The 21,759-nt window shown below is 34.1% G+C and overlaps 1 protein-coding gene across 1 annotated transcript; it reads left to right on the top strand.

Moving 5' to 3' along the window:
- The first annotated feature begins 10,548 nt into the window (after nt 1–10,548).
- Nucleotides 10,549–14,751, top strand: LOC104242824 (cytochrome P450 81Q32-like). The gene is made up of 3 exons (XM_009797923.2): nt 10,549–11,176; nt 11,892–12,234; nt 14,013–14,751. The coding sequence occupies exons 1-3, from the start codon at nt 10,584–10,586 to the stop codon at nt 14,631–14,633; spliced, it is 1,557 nt and encodes a 518-aa protein (XP_009796225.1). The 5' UTR covers nt 10,549–10,583; the 3' UTR covers nt 14,634–14,751.
- Nucleotides 14,752–21,759: the final 7,008 nt, after the last annotated feature.

Below are 21,759 nucleotides of genomic sequence, written 5' to 3'. Positions count from 1 at the left end.
TAAAAATATTGTTCAGTCAAAATAATTCCGGTTGTTTCTTTGTTGTCATCGTTTAATTTGAATTTGTTGATTGAATTGGATTAAGGATTGGTTATAGCTGCTATATTTTGGTTAATTGATTAGGTTAATTGGTTATAGCTGTTAATTGGATTTTAGTTTTTAGACAATGTTTGAAGTTTGAACAGATTTTTGAATTAGGCCGGTAACAGTAGTTTTAGGGGTAATACGGGAATTAATCAATTGTAGATTTATTTAATTTGAAGTGCTCCGTCCACTAGGCTTAATAATATTAAAATATTATAGTGGGGGACAAGACAAAATGATGTAAAGCAAAAAAAAAAGGGGTTAATGATGAGGTCTTCTTTGACCACTCAAAAAGGGGGAACCGTGGGGTCCGTGTTGACTACTTTTACTTAAGTAAAAATCAGAAATAGTATAGGTAATAATAAAAAGTTAAAAGTTATACATAGTAGAAGAATATTGGGGAAAAAGTAAAGAGGTAAAAAGAAAAAGGTAGTCTTGCTTTGGATATAAGAGGACTCATTTAACACTTAGAGAGGGGAAGAAGAGAGAAAAAAAAAGAACAAAGGGAGAGAGAGGACAAAACTGAAAAAAAATCTTCTACTTTCCTTCATTGTTTGAAATCAGCATTAATTGCTATTGTTTCATCGAAGCTTGAAGCTTCGTTCTTGGGTTACTACTCACCGGTTTGCAAACTCTGTTACTGGTCTATTTTTGTGTTGCTGGACTGTTGTTGTTGTGCTGTATTGTTACTACTGCTGCTGATTCTCATCTTCCTTTTCTCTTGTATTCAATACCAGGTACATGGCTGTAACCTTGTCGATATTGTAAGCTGAAAATGTGAAAGCATGAATACATACGAAGAATGGAACTATGAAGTTTTAATTTCGTTTTTTCTTCGTTTCTTTTACTGATTGTATTTAGGCTATTTCATGTATTACTGTTTAATAATTGGAATAAGAGGAAAATGACATAAGTTGGTCTTTAGTGAATCAGCTTGGCAAAACAGGTTAATTCATTAGCTATGAAGGTTTTAATATGGTCAACAACAGGTTAATCATGAATGGGTAGCTAAATTTAGTTAAGGCCAAACAAGACTAGATAATGTTTAAGTTTAATAAACTTTCTAATAAGCTTTAATAATTATGGTTAAATCTAGTTTCAAATGGTTGTGAATAATTAATTCCAATAGTTTTTTTATATAACAATGCGAGCTTCAATCTAGCTATATTTGATTTCTTTTGAATATTAGTTGTCGAATTTCTTATTTTTATTTATGATTTCGAATTTGCTTTTTTTTTTATTTTGTAAAATTCCTTTCCATTAATATTTGTCTTAATCTAGCAATTAGTATGTTACGTTTTCTTAATTTTTTTTGAAAGCTCCTAATTAATTAGGATTTTCTTTCTTTATTTTAGAAACTAATTTTAATAGAAAAATGTAGTCATTTTAGGATTGTCCATTTAAAAAATAAATGAGATGAGCCTCGCATAGTAAAACGTATAGATTGCGGGTCCTCACAAATGTATGTATTAATTACTTAGAACTTGGAATCGGCCGCTTAGCGAAATTCACGGTTTTTTTTTCAAAATAACCACGCGCTAGTCGTTTTTTAGGCACGCATTTTAATAATCTTACCTTCTTAAACTCGGGTGTGCATTTCATGCGACCAAAATCCAAATCCCAAAACATTGAATAAAATGTGTTCCGGATTGAGGGTGCATTTCATGTGACGCAATCCAAAGACATGTTTTAACCGATGTTCACATTCTTAAAAAAAAATAATAATAATAATAAAAGCGGCTAAAAGTTAAAATTTGCACATAAGGTCATAATCGTATAAAAACCAGATATTTAAGCCAAATATGACAGTGGAGCGGCCGTGCTAGAACCACGGAACTTGGGAATGCCTAACACCTTCTCCCAGGTTAACAAAATTCCTTATCCGAATTTCTGGTTCGCGGACTGTTAATAGAGTCATTCTTTTCCTCGATTCGGGATTAAATCGGTGACTTGGGACACCATAAATCTCCCAAGTGGCGACTCTGAACTAAATAAACAAATCCCGTTTCGATTGTCCTTTAATTGGAAAAACTCCCTTCACCCCTTGCGGGGACGGAAAAAGGAGGTGTGACAGTGTTAAAATAAAATTGATGTTAAAATAAAGTTCTTACCATTATTTACATAATGTAGTATTTACACAAAATACAAACAAAAAGAATCAATGAGTCTCATAGCCTGTGTGCTTCAATGCAGCCGCTGGCCTGAGGCGCATCCCCTGTCGCCTGAGTACACTATCAGGATCATCCTCATCACGTTGCCTTTTTTATAAGATGCTACTCCAGTATTGTAAAAAAAAAAAAAAAAAAATTGTACAAAAAGTGATACTATTTTCTTACATAACTTTTAGAAGTGCTCACTTGTGTAGTTTTCTCATCTCTTTAAACTAAATGTAAACTATATATACAATTCACATATATAATATGTGTATAATTAACGAATAATCTAGATATACAAGTTAAAAAAGTAAACAAAAAATTTAGCCGGCTATTTATGTAACAATCCCTTAAGATTCTAAAAGACAAGGTCTACTCACTGTCCCGCTAATACACACTTAATAACGACGAAGTCTTGACTTTCATATACTACTATAGTGTATAAATTTTTTTTAATCAACAGGTCAAACTGATCAACAACATCAACTGCACATATAAATTGTACTAAATCGGTAGCATGGAGAATACCATAATGCTATAACAAAAGTTACAGTATTCGTGCATATAAGTTAAATTTAAGAAAAGAAGGTTCATTAAACATGTCAGAGTCAGACCCACCTTTGATGTGATATTACTTTTCAGCATTTCATCCTTCTAGAAAAGAAGTGATAGAAGGAAAAGAAAAAGGAAAGAGGGTAGAATATTTGGGTCACTTTAACGCAAAGAGAAAAGAAGATAAGAAGCGTAGAGATTAATCTTTTGACTTTGAAATTGAAGAATTCTTAGGTTATGGCTTATTGCTGATGCCAATTTCCAAGCATTTACACAAATTTTGGTTTGATTCCTACCTGGGATTGGAACCTTAAGTTTGGGATGGACCCCAGAGTTTTGGTCGTCGCAGCCTTCTTTGACGTTGGTTTGTGAACATAGTATTGCTGTCTTAACTATTTATACTTTTGGTAGACAACAAGCAATTACTTCGGAAAAAAGAAATCCCTCGTTTCTAATTTTTCTATTTTATATTTATTTGATACACATCTTTAACAACTGCTACTTACTTTTCTTACTTTAATGCCATGCACGGACAATGCTTGAAAATTTATTTAAATTATGATTGCTCCCTTCCTTTAGCAGTGTTTGATTCAAGGAGTTAAAAAATAAAGAAAGATTTTTTAAATTTATAGTATTAAACATGTTACTATAATATTTGAGTGGATATACAATTTCTTATTAAAGAAAAAACGGAAACTTCCATTCAAGGGTGGAAGAATGACCATTGCTTGTTGGCAAAGCGAGACGTGCAATTTCTTGTTTAGTCTAATCATCAATAAGTGTGAAAAGGAGAAATTCTTTGTATATAGTGTCTAATGAATTTGTAAAACACTTTTTCAGATAATATTGTCTCTTAATCAGATCGAGCCCCATATATTCACTTATTGAAAATTTTAAGTAATATTTTGGTCCCCAAAATTGTTTTCTGAAATAAGACACACCTTCTCGTACTCCTAAGGTATAGGGAAATTATAGACTAACACGAGAATAAATTTGAGTATGTCTTATATGGCACAGTATTACTTTTATTTGGTAAGTCAAATAAATCTTTATCAAATATTTCGTACTCCTCCTTTTCAATTTATGTGAGCTTATTTGAATGGACGCGAAGCTTAAAACGAACGGAAGACTTATGAAATTTGTGATCGAAACTATCCATAAATATTTGTGTAACTACGGGTCATTTCATCAAAGATTAAATGAAAAGTTTAAATTTATATTATTTTCAAATTTAGAAAGGGATCATTCTTTCTAAAATGGACTAAAAGAAAATAAACCCACATAAATTAAAATGTCATGGAATAATTATTTACTATGGGGTCGTTTGGCACGTGGGATAGGGATAATAATCTCGAGATTAGATGCGAAATTATTTTATCCCACGTTTCGTTGAATTTTCGAATCCGAGATTAACAACCGGGATTAATTAATTTCACAACTGGATATTATTCTATCTCACATTGAGAGTGGGATAATAATTTTGCGATTAACTGATCCCGGGATAAACACTAAAATAACAAAAAAAAATGCCATTCTCTAAGGCTCTATCCCCTAAGTCTTTTAAACAATCCAAGGTTAAAATCAGAAATAAAATTTTGTCCCAACTTATCTAATAGACACCAAACACATTTATATTATTCTCCTATATCCCTTTTTTAGTCCAATGAACCAAACATTTTTCAATAAAAATATATTCACTAATTAATCATATCATTATTTAATTTCCGTATTATAATGTCATCATTATAATTTCGAAATAACTTATTTTAACCAAATGACCCCTATAAGTTTTATACCTTGTGTTTTGTAGTTTATAGTCCCTAAACAATAGGGTGGCGAGTAATCAATGTGTTAACACAAAGAATTGGACAATAGAATTGTAGAAATTTTCTGATGATGTATTCACAATATCTTGTTTCTCTTATACAAGTAATCTAGCTAAAAGAAAATGTAAAAATAAAATAATATTGTATACTTGTTCCATTCCTATTCCCTAATGTTATAACAGAAAAACTAAAATATTCCCTAACATGTGCTCTCATAGCCTTTTCTGTATAACTGGATTTGCCATATCAATGGCTCAGATTGAATAGCTTCAAGGGCTGAGATGCTTCCACGTGTAAAATCAAATGAGCAAAAATAAAAGAGATAAAGAATGACATTTATCTAGAAAACTCCGAAGTTTTTTTGCTATGTCTGAAATCTGTCTTCTTCTTCATTTCTATACAAGTTGAAATCTCCTTCATCTTCTTCATTTTTGCTTCGTCTTCTTGCAAATTATTATGGGGTTTCATCTTAACATCCTCCCTCAAGTTGGAGGGTAAAGAGAAAACCCCCAACTTGGGCAAAATCTGATTGTGAGAAACCCCAGTTAGGGGCTTGGTAAAGAGATCCGCAAGCTGTAACTTCGAGGGAAGAAAAGAAAGAGTGATTAAACCTGAGAGGTATTGTTGCCGGACGAAGTGGCAATTCAGTTCCACATGCTTCGTTCTTTCATGGAAAACCGGATTTCAAGCAATGTAAATGGCCGCTTGACTGTCTGAGTGGACTGTGACTGGCAAAGTAGGAGGAGCAGAGAGATCATCGAGGAGACGAACTAGCCAAGTTATCTCTGCAGTGACACGTCTCATGGAGCGATATTCTGCCTCAGCAGAGGATAGTGAAATCGATACTTGTTTCTTCGATTTCCATGAAATTGGAGCTCCCCCATAGAGTGATGAAAAAACCACTAATAGAGCAACAAGAATTCTTGCAAGCAGCCCAGTCGGCATCGCAAAAAGTGAGCAGATCAAGAGAGGGATTTGCAGATAGAAGGATGCCTTGTGCTGGATCGAAATTCAAATACCTCAGAACACGCATCCCAACAGAAAGATGCGACATTTGGGGCTTTTGCATTTATTGGCTTAGAGTGAGCACAACAAAGCAGATGTCTGGGCGGGTGTTTGTGAGAAAATTAAGCTTACCAACAAGGCGGCGATAGATAGCAGGGTCAGGTAATGGGGTGTCAAGTCAAGGTGCAATTTGGAGGAAGGATCTAATGGTGAAGAAATAGCAGCTCCTGAACAACCAAATTCCTCCAACAATTCTAAGGTAAACTTCCATTGATTGATGATGAAACCTTGTGGATCCCTAATAATTTTCATTCCCAAAAAATAGTGAATACTCTCCAAGTTTTGTACTTTAAACTCTGAATTAAGGAAATGAGTAATATGGTTGATTTCTGCAAAGTCATTCCCTATAAGTAAAATATCATCCACGTAAATTGCTAAAATAGAGATACGACCTTCATTTTATCTAAAGAATAAAGAATAGTCATTTAGAGAAGTTGAATATCCCTTGAAACTAAGAGCACCAGCTAATCTAGCATACCACTATCTATAAGCCTGCTTCAATCCATATTGTTGTTGTTTAAAAGGCAAACTTGATTAGGAGTAGGTGGAGATAGGCCAGGAGGAAACCTCATGTAGACTTCCTCTTGTAAATCCCCATGTAAAAACGCATTATTGACATCAAGTTGAGACACCTTCCAACCTTTCTTCACTGCCACAGTCAAAAGACATCTGATTGTGGTCATTTTGACCACATATGAGAATGTCTCAGAATAATTAATGCCTTCTCTTTGGATATCCCCCCTTACCACCAATCGTGCCTTTAACCTTTCAATGGAACCATCTGATTTGTGCTTTACCTAGTAACCCACTTACAAGGTAAAGCTTTCTTGCCTTATGGCAAGTTCACAACCTCCCAGGTATTGTTAAGATCAAGAGCTGCTAGCTCTTCCTCTATAGCCTTTCTCCAACCTGCATTCTGAGAAGCTTGGACATAACTGTGAGGTTCTGAAATAGAACACATTGAATTATAACATTTTGATTGTTGATTGACAAAGCTGCAAAGGGTAGGGTAGTGGATGAGATGCATAGTTGAAATAAGAGGAAGTAATGTCAGAAAGAAAAATCACATTGCATACGTAGTCTTTTAGATATCTAGACTGCTGAGAAATCCTTTTAGATTTTTTGATAGGTGGAGGAGGTATAGAGACGGTAGTACTATTATTAGGAGCAGATGTGGCAGAGGAAAGATTAAGAGATAGAGTTGATACTTGTCTAGAACTGAGATCATTAGGTGAAGGGGAACCAGGAAGGTTATGATTGGGAGAAAGAGAAGAAAAATCAAGTGACCTAGGAGAAAGAAGTGTGATGGGGCTGGTACTAGGAGAATCAGTGTTGCCAGGAATAGAGAAGGATGGAGTAGATGGTAAATGAGAGGAAGGAAATAAGAGCATGGAATCAGGTAGTATGGTGTCTGAGATAGGTGGAGTTGGAGGGAACACCTGATGAGTTTGTGGTGTAGGTGTAGTGATAAAAGGAAAATGATTCTCATAGAACTTCACATCTCTAGACACAAAAACTGTCTTTATCTGTAAACCTAAAAGTTTGTAACCTTTTTGATGTGGTGAATATCCCAGGAAAACACATGTCTGTGCTCTAGGATCAAATTTGCTTCTGTTGTGGGATAGAGTAGAAGCATAACACAAACATCCAAAGACCTTGATATTGTCATGCACTGGTGGTCTCCCAAACAATATGTGATAGGGAGTCTTTTCCTTAAGTAATTTGGAAGGGAACCTGTTAATCAAGTAGGTTGCAGTTAGGATGCACTCACCCTACTATTGTATGGGAATTTTGGATTGAAAGAACAATTCACGTGTCACCTCTAGTAAATGCCTATGCTTCCTCTCAACTATTCTATTTTGTTGGGGTTGTCCCCACACAAGAAGTTTCATGTAAAATCCCTTGTGAAAGCAGAAAGTCAGATTGTTGTGTTCATCTTCCCAATTCTAAGGCATTATCAGATCTCACCTTCTTCACTTTAACATTGAACTGTCTTTCTGTTATGACAAAAAATGATTTTAGAACTGTGAATGCATTTGCTTTTGAACTTAGCAGAAAGGTCCATGTTCATCTACTAAAATCATCTACAACAGTTAGAAAATATTTATAACTATTATAAGTGTTAGACTTGAAAGGACCCCAAGTATCAATGTGTATAAGATCAAATATTCCATTTGTCTTGGTTTGGCTTATGGGAAAAGGTAGCCTAGTCTGTTTAGCTTGATGACAAACATCACACACATAATCAAAAGAAGAGGAAATGAACTTGAAAGATTTCATTACTTCAAAAGGTAAATGGCCCAATCTAGCATCCCATTGGATTACATCAGAAATTACACTCATAGACATAGGCGCTAGACTAGAAACAATATTGGAAATAGAACTGGAATGATTTCCTTTGGAATTGAAAATGCATTTTGACTAGAAGAAGTAGGTTCTGCACTAATGAAAATAGGATTCAGCAAGTACAATCCTCCTTTTATTTTACCAAAAGTTTTCCCCCTCCTTCTAAAGGGACCGGCAAGACATACCCACTAGATGTTAAATTAAGAGAACATTTGAACTGATAGTAAGTTATACTTAAAAGATGGAACATAGAGGACTCTTTCAAGAATCATGTCATTTTGAATGGAAACGCTTCCTATGTGTGTGACATATAGTTGAAAAGAATTAGGCAAGCTAATATGAACAGGTATAGAAAGAGGAGTTAATTCTAAAAAGGAACTTGAATCAAAAACATATGTTCAGATGCCCCTGAATCAATGATCCAAGTTTTAGTGTTAAACACTGCCAAACATGTTCCTGAATACTTAAGAATAGCACCAGCAACTGCATTTGCATTGATTTCAGATCCTCTATTTCATGCATTACCAAATTGAACCTGTTTGATTAGTTCTGAAATTTGATCCCTGCTAAAAGATTGATTTTGACTTCCTACTACCCCTTCATTGTTAGGATTTGGGTTGGTTTCATTTTCCTGTCCTCCCATTGCTGCATTTCCTTTTACTGTAGGCTGATAATTGTTAGTCTTGATAAACTGAAAATCATCTAGGAATCTAATTAGCCTGTAACAATTTGCCCTAACATGTACTGTTCTCATGCAATGAGTGCAGCTCACATTTGGGTTATATTTCTTCTTAGCTTTGCTCTTTTGCTGCTGATTGTTTCTAGATTTTGATGAAGGATTCCATCCCTTTTGTCCTTGATTGTTGTACCTTATAAGTGCGCCCTTTCCTTGTCCAGCAACCATAAATGAAGATGCATCTGAGTTGAGTTGAGGGCTGGCCATATTCACAAAGGCCTCTCTCTGGTTCCCATTTTGTAAGAGCGATGAATAGGCAAAGTCCATGCTAGGGAGTGGACTCATCATGAGAATGTTTTCTCTAGCCTGAGCATACACATCATTGAGCCTCATGATGAATTGCAGGATCCTTTGATCCTCTAGGAACTTAGCCACTTTAGCCTTTCTACCACATAGACAATCATAGGAGCAATTTAGATGAGAGCTTAGAGAGTCCATTTCATCTCATAGCTTATTGAGTGTAGTGAAATAGCTTGAAATACTATTATTTCCTTGAACTGATGTTGAAATTTTCTTTTGGAATTGATATAGTTTGGCCCCATTTGATTGGTCAAATCTATGCTCTAGACTGTTCCATAAGTTTCTTGTTGTTTTTGAATAGATGACACTGTCTCCTATGTCTTTTGACAGAGAATTCAGCAGCCATGAAGTCACCATATCATTAGCTCTGCTCCACAGAGGATGATATGCTGAATCAGGCTTAGGTTCTTCACAAATCCCATCGATGAAGCCAAGTTTGTTCTTGGCTGAAAGAGCAATGAGAATGGATCTCCTTCAACCTGGGAAATCTCTCCCATCAAAGGGTACATTGACAAGACTCATCCCAGGTGAATATGAAGAATGAAAGAAGTAGGGATGATTGGAGTCAAGGTTTTTCATTTGGCTGGTTGAACTAGTAGTAGTGAGGGTTGGGGCAGCTTCTGTTCCAGTCATGGATGAAGATCAGAAGAAGATTGATATAGTAAATTTGATGAAGAATTGAAGGATCGAGCTAGTATCGCTCTGATACCATGAAAGAATTGGACAATAGAATTGTAGAAATTTTCTGATGATGTATTCACAATATCTTGTTTCTCTTTATACAAGTAATCTAGCTAAAAGAAAATGTAAAAATAAAATAATTATGTACACTTGTTCAATTCCTATTCCCTAATGCTATAACAGAAAAACTAAAATATTTCCTAACATGTACTCTCATAGCCTTTTCTGTACCGCTGGATTTGCCATATCAATGGCTCAAATTGAATAGCTTCAAGGGTTGAAATGCTTCCACGTGTAAAATTAAATGAGCAAAAATAAAAGAGATAAAGAACGACATTTATCTAGAAAACTCCGAAGTCCTTTTGCTATGTGTGAAATCTGTCTTCTTCTTCATGTCTGTACAAGTTGAAATCTCATTCATCTTCTTCGTTTCTGCTTCGTCTTCTTACAAATTATTGTGGGGTTTCATCTTAACATTAACTCTAGCATCATAAAAATTTAAAAAGAAACAAAATTACTCCATTAGTCTATTAATTCCAAAAACGTGATGTAGACGTACGGTTGAACACACTTTGCTTTAAAATATAGATCAACAAGTTTACACAAAGCAAGTAAGCTGATTTCCTTTAAGAAAAGAAAATCAGCGTATTTTATTATTAAACAATATACTACACTTAAATTTCTAGAACCCAAAGAAAAATCTAAGACATTGGTAAAAAGAACTGACCCCATTATTCACAACATTGACCCCATCTCAAGTCCTCCATTTAAACCTCAATATAAATACAAACAACAACCTAATATGCCAACCATTACCAAAACACATTCATATTCCTCTTTATGCCAAAAAACAAAATTCCAATGGCTAACATGTTTTCTCCAATTTTATACGTTCCTCTCCTATTAGCTTTTTACATTATCACAAAACATTTTCTACGCAAACTCAGAAATAATCCACCAGCTCCATTTCTTACTTTCCCATTTATTGGTCATCTTTATCTCTTCAAAAAACCTCTTCAACGTACCTTAGCCAAAATCTCCGAACGTTATGGCTCTGTTCTTCTACTCGAATTCGGTTCACGAAAAGTTCTTTTGGTTTCTTCACCATCTGCAGCTGAAGAGTGCTTAACAAAAAACGATATTATTTTCGCGAATCGTCCTCTTTTGATGGCTGGAAAACATCTTGGATATAATTTTACATCTTTGGCTTGGAGTTCGTACGGAGATCATTGGAGAAATCTGCGAAGGATTACTTCAGTTGAGATGTTTTCGACTCATCGTCTTCAAATGCTACATGGGATTCGTATTGATGAAGTGAAATCTATGGTCAAGAGGCTTAATTCCTCTGCCATGGCTGAAAAATCTGTGGATATGAAGTCTATGTTCTTTGAGCTGATGCTGAATGTTATGATGCGGACAATTGCTGGAAAAAGGTATTCTTGAAATGTTTAATTACCAAAGATAGTACACTTTTATTTATATTTTCTACACGCTTATTAATTTCGGATTCATAATTTAATGGGCGTTTGGACATAAGAATTGTGAAATTCTTGAAAAAAGTGAAGAAAAACAAATTCAGGTGAAAATAATATTTAAAATTAGAGTTGTGTTTTTACAGGAATATATTTTAATTTGGAGCTGCTTTTGAATTTTTATTAGTGATTTGATGTGCGTTTTTTTTTAAAAAAAATACTTTTTTGTAGTTTTTCAAATTTTCGAACAATTCTAAATTCAACTTCAACTAAATTTTCATGGCGAAACAATGATTCCAAAATAAATGAAAATTTTCCGAAAAAAATAATTTTTTAACGGGCCCTTAAGTTTGATGTGTTCAACCTCTGAATGCTTGAAATTCTAGGTTCAAAATTTAATATTTTATAAGATTTTAGTGAAATCTCAGACATAAATTTGTGTGAAATTTTCGTTATTTTTACACAAGTATATGTAGTATCTTTTGAACAATATCTTTTATTAGTTGTACCTATTTATTCAATATGTTACATTTCTCACTAATTAATAATGGTTGATGGTGAGAATTAAACCCAAGGCCGATGACTGTTATTATGTTGAAATATGCCATCACTTCATTGATGGGTTTCAAGCTGTTAGAAGATTATACTTTTATTTACTTAATTATTTCTTCACTAGATATTATGGAGAGAACGTGGAGGACATTGAAGAAGCAACGAGATTCAAAGGCATGGTGCAAGAGACTTTCAGGATTGGGGGGGCGACGAATATTGGTGACTTTTTGCCGGCGTTGAAGTTATTGGTGAGAAAATTGGAGAAAAGCTTAATTGTGTTGCAAGAGAACAGAGATGAGTTTATGCAGGAATTAATTAAAGATTGCAGAAAGAGAATGGAGAAGGAAGGTAGTGTTACTGATTCAGAAATTGAAGGGAATAAGAAATGTTTAATTGAAGTTTTGTTAACACTACAAGAAAATGAACCGGAATATTACAAAGATGAAATCATCAGAAGCCTTATGCTTGTAAGTTCTCTACTTTCCTTCTATTTCAATTTTGCATTAATTTCTTTCCTTCTTTTTAAGCATAAGTATGAAATCAAAGCGGAGTAATATGCTATAAATCATGGTTTGATAAACAAGTTTAGTCCAAATTTGAACTCTAATGTGGAGAATTCCATTTGATCTACCACTATCCTAACTCTGCGCTTAAAAAGAGAAAAGAAAAGAGATAGATAAAGAAAGAATTTAAGTTCTACACTAAAGGATTTTTCCAGTTTGGACATAAGAAAATTTTCCCTTTTTTTCAAAGTATTTTCATTTTTTTTTGAAATCCGCATTTGTTCATGAAATTTTCAATTTTTACTTGATGATGCATTTTGGAAATTATCGAAAATTTGAAAAACTTTAAAAAGCTATTTTTCAAAATTTTTGCTCAAATCACTCACAAAACTTTAAAAGCAACCCAAAATTATATTCATGTCCAGACACAACTCTAAATTTCAAATACCATTTTGACTTGAAAAAATTTTTCATCCTATTTAGAAATTTTACAATTCTTATGTCCAAATGCCCACTATGAACCCATTTGTCCATATATATTTTTTCTTTTTTAAAAAAAAATATGTGTGTCCATGAAATTTTGTAAAAAGTATTGAAACCACAAGTACTGTGATGAAAATTATATAATCCCAATTTGGAAAGAAAGGAGTTGGTGTAGTAAATCTACTGTATTTTCAAATTTATTAATAGTAAATGAGCATTAGTCAAATATTCCCACTGGAAAATCCCTTATTTTTTTCTTTTTAGGAAGGATTACTGTTAGGTATACTATTATCCAATCATTTTTGTTTTCTCCTTAAAATGTCAATGACTTTGCTTAAATTATGTAGAACGTTTAGTTTGGGTGAGGTAGTGTACTACTGTCCCCCACTCAAAGTATAGTGGAGTATATAGTACTCCCTCCTTTATTGACTTGTCGGGATATTTTAGTAGGAAATATCTTTGAAACCACAAGGCGTATTTTTAATTGTATCATGTTTGAATTAAACACCTGTAGGGTCCAAAACAATTCTGACGTTATTCAATGAAAATCTTATCAAAATCTCGTTTGGATTTGACATCCAAAGGCTGAATTAATTAAGTACTTTTCAGAATTAAAATAAAATGTAAATACTTAAAAAGTTAAAATAATCAAACCGTACAAAAACAAATCACGAAATGGTGAATAAGATTATTTAAATTATATCGAATTTATCAAAAACACAAAACTCTATTTCATCTTAGTTAACATAGGAAAAAACGTTACTTAGCTTTCAAACGTATCTATCGTAGCGACAGTGTATGTCAGAATCAGAATCTGAAGTTTATGGGTTTAAAATTCTAACCCTTCTAAGTTACTGAATTATAAATTAATAATAGGTACATACTATATGAATTTCTTAAGATCAATATAGAGTTTAAATCAAAGTTAGTGGGTTCAATCAAACTCATAAGTTGAAGGCTAGCTCTGCCCCTGTCATGGACGACGCTATTGGATCAAAAAACGTCCCCACTGAAAGTGGGAGCAGACGAAATGATCAATAATTGTAATAAAGAGAGTTGAGATACTCAATTTCCGATCTAATTATTGTACTGAAATTGCAGTATGGCACAAATATTGGATTCCATCGAAATTTACCCTCTTCTTTCCTCTTTACGTTGCCTCTATAGACCAAGGTTTCACTTCAGTCCAATATCTTTAGGGTTACGTTTACCCAAATATTTACCTATTCATGTTGTTAACTTTTTCTTTATATATGTAGGTTCTATTATCAGCTGGTACGGATACTTCAGTTGGGACAATGGAATGGGCTTTATCTTTAATGTTAAACCACCCTCAAACTCTGAAGAAAGCACAAGCTGAAATCGATGAACGCATAGGACATGAACGTTTACTCGACGAGTCAGACATCAACAACTTACCTTACCTACGTTGTATAATCAACGAGACATTCCGAATGTACCCTGCAGGACCTCTACTAGTCCCACACGAGTCGTCAGAGGAAACCACCGTAGGAGGCTACCGTGTACCCGGAGGAACCATGTTACTTGTGAATTTGTGGGCAATTCACAATGATCCAAAGCTATGGGATGAACCAAGAAAGTTTAAACCAGAAAGATTTCAAGGACTAGATGGTGTTAGAGATGGTTACAAAATGATGCCTTTTGGTTCTGGACGAAGGAGTTGTCCTGGAGAAGGATTGGCTGTTCGAATGGTTGCCTTGTCATTGGGATGTATTATTCAATGTTTTGATTGGCAACGAATCGGCGAAGAATTGGTTGATATGACTGAAGGAACTGGACTTACTTTGCCTAAAGCTCAACCTTTGGTGGCCAAGTGTAGCCCACGACCTAAAATGGCTAATCTTCTCTCTCAGATTTGAACATAATTGGTTTCTACCAACATCCCCACAACTAGAATTTTATTATTGGTAACCTATATCAATGTAATCAATTTTAAACCATATTATATCTCAATGTATTCCTTTTTTATTTGTTTAACCATATGGTATTCGAAACACATGGCTGGCTAATCCATATTCGCACCATGTTAGGGCTCATTTAAGGGGGAAGCACTCCTTACAAAGAATTTGTCCATTCAGTTTGAACTGGAGACCTCTGGTCAAGTGCTTAAGGGTGGAGAATCTCATTCAACTCATCAGTCTGTGATGTATTCATCTCGAGACCTTGCTTGGTAAACTGAAACTGGTACTAAAAAAGAAAGGAAAATAAAAAGGAAGGCCTCTTTGACTCTTTCCATTTTTGTGATAAAATGACAAATGCTATGATTTGCATAATACAACAATAATAACTACTATAACAAATTAAACTAGCGCTTTAACAACCTTATCAATTGGACCAAGAAAAGGAAAACAACCTTATTAATAGAGACGGGCTAATTTTAGTTATCTCATTGGCGTAGCTAACGAAGAAAAATTTTAGAAGTTTGTAATTTCAATTTTTCATGTTGACAAGCATAAGAGAGTTAAGGCTACGAAGTAAAGAAGCCTCATTCGAACCTGCCTCTTATTTCTTGTATGCTACGAGCAATAAGGAACCTAGTTCGATAAGCAAGTATAATGATCCAATTCCTAGTTGAGAAAAGGATATTCTTGTTTGGTGGAAACAAAACACAAAAGATTTATTCCACCAATAAACTGGTTTTAATTTCCTATATATTAGATAATAAGTCGACCTTAATCAAATCAATTGTAGACATACAAAGAATTCAATGGATTTCTCCTCCATGTGCTTAGCTATTCCCCTGTTTCTAGCACTGTATATCTTAACTCAACATGTCCTTCACAAGCTCCAAAATCTTCCACCATCCCCATTTCCAAATCTTCCAATAATCAGTCATCTTTACCTACACAAGAAACTCTCAAAAAAACATGCTCCAGTGCTCTTTCTCCAATTTGGTTCCCGTAGAGTACTTATCGTTGCATCTCCATCAGCTGCCAAAGAATGTCTATCCTAAAACGACATTATTTTTGCAAACCGCCCTCACCTTATTGCTGGAAAACACTTTGGCAACAACTATACTAGCCTGGCCTGGTCATCCTATGGTGACCATTGGCAAAATCTTAGACGTATACATAAACACCATATTCTTGTTTCATGAAAAACTTAGTTATCTAATTAGATGTGAGTGAGCTCTGATACCAATTGATGGATTATTATATGCAGCGGAAGCAATCCCAGTATCAAAATCACATGTAATTTAGACAACTAGCATAAACGGGATTTCACGGGTTACCTCTTGAAGCGTGAACATATCTCTTCTACCACGTGAGCCTTCAGTTCCATAACTTCTCAATGGAATCTCCATCACCCGCACAATCGTGATCCTCGAACGTTCCACGGTCTTCTACTGTGTTACCCAAATAATACCCGAAAATAGCAATTTCGTGTGGGCGAAATTTCTAGGAAAACTTGGCTGAAAATTTCAGCCACCATGTACTCATCCCTCTAGGTGGAAAACCTTATGTATTTATAGCACAAGTTTTAAGGGTTAAGACCCTTTTCCAAAACCTGTTAGGTTTTCTTTTCCACCAGAAAAAGGATTCCTTTATTTCCTATTATTTAGGCACAGTAGGGACCACAGAATTTAATTAACAAGGCTTCCAATTATGGAATTAATTTGTAATTTTCGAAATTAATATCCACCATAATTAATTACGAATTATTCCACTAAAAATTCGTAATTGCACTCCTTATTCAATTTCGAAATTCATCCATTAAATCTTATTTAACTCCCCATGTTAAGATTCAGATACTAATCAATTAAATTAAATTACTGACGATTTAATTTATTGATTATTTACTTTAGAATTTCGCTTAACTTATTTCATGTATCAGATACAAAATCCACCGGCCGAGTTTACACATGAAAACTTATAATTATTATTATTATTATTATTATTATTATTATTATTATTATTATTATTATTATTATTATTATTATTATTATTATTATTATTATTATTATTATTATTATTATTATTATTATTATTATTATTATTATTATTATTATTATTATTATTATTATTATTATTATTATTATTATTATTATTATTATTATTATTATTATTATTATTATTATTATTATTATTATATCAAAATAATAATAATGTGCACAACTAATAATAATTATATCAAGATTAAGAGTATAAGTACATTTAATGGCTAGAGAGTTTATTTTATTAAGTCAGTATAAAATACGTATCTCTACTTGGTCCGTTCAATACATAAAAAATATACTAGCACAAGAAGTTGGAATTAAACCATTCCCATGATCAAGATAAATTATATTTAATCTTGTGCTACAATCATTCGTGATGGTTTGTCCAATTCCATCACTAGATTGTGAACTCAAACTTTATACTTATAAGAACCGGTGATTTAATCTTCCGTGTATAAGCTAAACTCTATACACTAAATCATCTACTATATAAGCAAAGGACATAGACTAATATATGATCTATTTAAAACTTTATTAAAACTGAATGAACAATTGTTTTATAATAAATACTATATCTAAACCAAATCCATGGTTAATAGTATATATCATAACAATCTCCCACTTAGATTTTAACCATGACAATTATTAGAATATACTATATCCAAATGCATGGTTAATAGTATATGCCCCAATAATCTCCTACTTAGACTCATAACCATGTATCTACAACTTTCTGAGGCATTCTTTTACATGACTATTAAAAGTCTTCACCAAATAAGGTTTTGTTAAAGAATCTTGTCAAGTTATGCCTGATGCAATATTTGTCCAGTAGTGCTTTGTCGTAACTATCTAGTTTGGTATTAAACTCTTCAGGGATCCTGTTACCGAAACTATCCCAAGAGTGTGCACCGAACTATGATTTTCTTTAGCATTCTCCCACTACGACGAAGTACTACTAATATTACTTTCATTATCTTACAACATTGAAATATTAGTGACTTCTACTATAGTGTTCACTGTTCAAACATCACTCCCACTCGATAAAGGCATATGATATCTATTAACGTTCTCCGACTACTTAAATGCAATGGAACGTCAATTCCGACGTGTGAGTTTTGATGTTCTTTGACATCTAGTTATTTCTTTGCCCAATTCTTGTAAAAATAGTTTACTTCTAGGAACATATTTTATTAAACAGTCTTTATCTAGAAAAATGTATTTGTTTTAACAATTGTCTTATTTTCTTTAACACAATAAAATAAAACTCCATTCGTTTTCTTGGATATTCAATAAACATGCACCTATCCATTCTTAGTTCCAACTTACATACCCGTTTTCTCTTTCAGCACATATGCAGGACAATCCTATGTCTGAACATGCCACAGACTTAGCTTACATTCAGTCCACTGTTCTATAGATGTCCCGGGTACTAACTTAGAAAGAACTAAATTCAAAATGTAATTTGCAGTTTCCAAGAAATATTCCAAAAACAAATAAGGCAAATCTGAATAACATGTCATTAATCTATCCATATCCAAAAGAGACTTATTTCTTCTTTCTACTACACTACTCTATTATGGAGTTTACGGTGAAGTCAATTGAGATGTAATCCTTTATTCTGATAAGTAACAAAAGAACTCTTTAGAGAGGTGCTTGCCACTACAATCAAATTGCAATAACTTAATATATTTCCTTGGTGCTTCTCCATTTTTCAAGTCTTAAAATCTTGAATTACTTAATTCATTAAGACTTATGGTGCATCAAATAAATATATTAATATTTTGAGCAATCATTTATGAATGTCACAAAATACTCAAAATTATCTCTTACTAGTATGTTCATTTAACCATACAAGTCAGAAGGGACTCATTCTAACTTATCACTAGCTTTATTTCCTTTTGAAGGGAAATAACCTTTAGTCAAATTTCCTTCCAAATGGGATCTACAAGTTGATAGTGCCTCTACTTTCAATGAACCTTAAGGTCCATCCTTGACCAACTTGAAATCCTATCTAGATTAATATGACTTAGACAAAAGTGCATAGATAAGTTTTACTCAATTTAGAAGAACATATTCTCTTATGAGATAGATTAATATTGTTCTGTTCAGGAGAGACATTAATATACAATAACAAGGTCATGCATTCATGTACCACAAGAGATAAAAAATTTATCAAGCTCAATAACTCAAGAGTTATTCGAAAAATAAAAAAAAATCCATCTCTTATTTTGCCCAGAAACCGGAATTAAATTCCTTCTAACAAAAAGTACATATATTGCATCCTTTAAATTAATGTCTTATCACTAAAAGAAAATTTTAACAAGTAATACGACAAATTGCATACAGTCATCGTAGAGTTGAGATAAAAACATTAAATAGATCATAATAAGTCAAAACACTAAATAGTAAAATTCAGACTGCATTCAATATTTATATACATATATGCATCCCGAATAACAAATTTCGATGGGAAAAGAATCATTTATCAAAGTATATTATATAATGCAAGAATTATACAATCCAATAATAAATAGAACCAACTCAGATGGAGAGTATACTATTATTTTCAGTCAATTGTATTGTCACGATCCGGATTTTCCATCCTCGGGAGTCGTGATGGCGCCTACTCGTGAAAGCTAGGCAAGCCACGTATTATAAGATCACTAAATCATTAACTAGCCCTTTTCAACAATTTAAACTAACATGTGATTAACAATGAAATATTAACGATAAACAAATACAAGTAGAAGACTTAATCTGATAATTAATTAACCATAGCCAGTACGACAATGCCAACATACATCTCTACCCGAAATTCGGTGTCACAATATCACGGACTGTCTACGAATTACCACATACAAATGTCTGAAAGGAAAGTACAATCTGTCTCTGAAGCAAATGAAACAGAATACATATAAAGATAGAAGAGAACGTCGGGCCTGCAGACGCCTACAGGACTACCTCGGGATCTCTAGCTGGATTGAAGGCAGCCACCCAATGCTACAGTCCAAAAGCTGCCGCTTTGGGATCTGCACATAGTGCAGAGTATAGTATCAGTACAACCGACCCCATGTGCTAGTAAGTGTCTGGCCTAACCCTAGCGAAGTAGTGACGAGGCTAGGACCAGACTACCAAATAAATCTGTGCAGTTATATAATATGCAGCGGAAAATAAAACAGGAATAAACAAGTAAAGACGGGAGGGGTACATGCTATGGGGAATATTAGTACCAACAGTAAATTAAGAGAAAAGCATAAGAACAATTTAGAATTTTACAGCCAAACAATAAGGAACTCGTAACCAATCTATGAACACTTCGTATTATCAATTGTTGTGGCACGCAACCCGATCCCAAAACATAATAACTCTATTGCGGCGTGGAACCCGATCCATATCATTCATCACTGTTGTGCGCGTGCAACCCGATCCAATTATATTATTTTTGCGGCGTGCAACCCGATCCAAATATAATATTGTTGCGGCGTGCAACCCGATCCAAATATAATATTGTTGCAGCGTGCAGCCCGATCCAAATATAATATTGTGGCAGCGTGCAACCCGATCCACATATACAGTTCAACACCAATCACAACAAGAGTCTCGGCAAGGGATCAATTAAGAAACAATACTATCCCGGCAAGGGAATCGACAGTATAAGTAACTACGTCCCGGCAAGGGAAATCAGCTATAACCAAACTTGTTTCAACATCTAACTACCTAAATTAGCACCAATACTCAATCATAAGTAATTCCCACGAGAATAATCATAATCCTTGCTCAACTCAGAGAATCAACAACTTAGGCATACGTACGATTATCAAGAACACAACAATTTTAATTTAAGACTCACGGTTATGCTTGACACCAACGTATAGATACTCGTCACCATGCTTATACGTCGTACTCAACAAATAACATGTAGCAAATAGGACTCAACTCCTAATCCCTCAAGCTAAGGTTAGACCAAACACTTACCTCGATGCTACGAACACAATTCAAGCCTCTACTATCGTTTTACCTCGCGATTCCACTACCAATTAGCTCGTATATAGCCACAAGTTACTTAATTACATCAATAAATGCTAAATAAATCAATTCCAATGCATGAAAATAAGTTTTCCAAAGTTTTACCCAAAAAATCAAAAATCGCCCCGGCCTAACATGGTCAAAACCCGAGATTCGAACCAAAACCCGATTACCCATTCTCACACGAACCCAAATATATAATTGTTTTTGAAATCGGACCTCAAATCGAGGTCCAAATCCCCAAAATTTGAAAAACCTAAGTTCTACCCAAAACACCCAATTTTCCTCATGAAAATCATTGATTTTGGGTTGAAATCATGTGAAAAGATGTTAATGATTGAAGAAAACGAGTTAAAATTGACTTACAATTGATTTGGAGAAGACGTTTTCTTTGGAAAATCGCCCAAGAGAGTTTATATTTTGAGAAGATGTGAAAAATTGTTGAAAATGCATATAAGTGTGAATTTACAGGTCTCTGATATCGCAATTGCAACCCGGGTTCGCAATTGTGAACCCTTCAGGATTCTGATACCTTCGCATTTGCGAACAAAATGTCGCAATTGCGACCAAGTAAATTTTCCGGTCTTCTTCGCATTTGCGATACAGGAGTCGCATTTGCGACTAAGGCAGTAGCTGGGAGGAATCGCATTTGCGATGGGAACCTCGCATTTGCGAGACACTGTTGGCCTGGGCTAGTTCACATTTGCGACATGGCCTTTGCAAATGCGATCTTGCATTTGCGAGCCAGGCTTCGAAAATGCAAAGCCTGCAGGCCTGCAATACACCAGTTCAAAATTTGCAACATCCTAAGTCAAAATTCCACTCTGTGGCCTATCCAAAACTCACCCGAGCCCTCGGGGCTCCAAACCAAATATGTACACCAGCCTAAAAACATCATACAGACTCGCTCGTGCATTCAAATCACTAAAATAACATCAACAACTATGTATTTAGCATCAAAATCATGAAATTTCTTAAGAACTTCAAATTTTCCCAAAAACGACCCGATTCACGTCGTTTCA

This window comes from Nicotiana sylvestris, chromosome 4, assembly GCF_000393655.2.
Source record: "Nicotiana sylvestris chromosome 4, ASM39365v2, whole genome shotgun sequence".
NCBI classification, from domain to species: Eukaryota; Viridiplantae; Streptophyta; class Magnoliopsida; order Solanales; family Solanaceae; genus Nicotiana; species Nicotiana sylvestris.
Note: the sequence above shows the minus strand (reverse complement) of the source record. Positions and strands in the feature narration are given on the sequence as shown.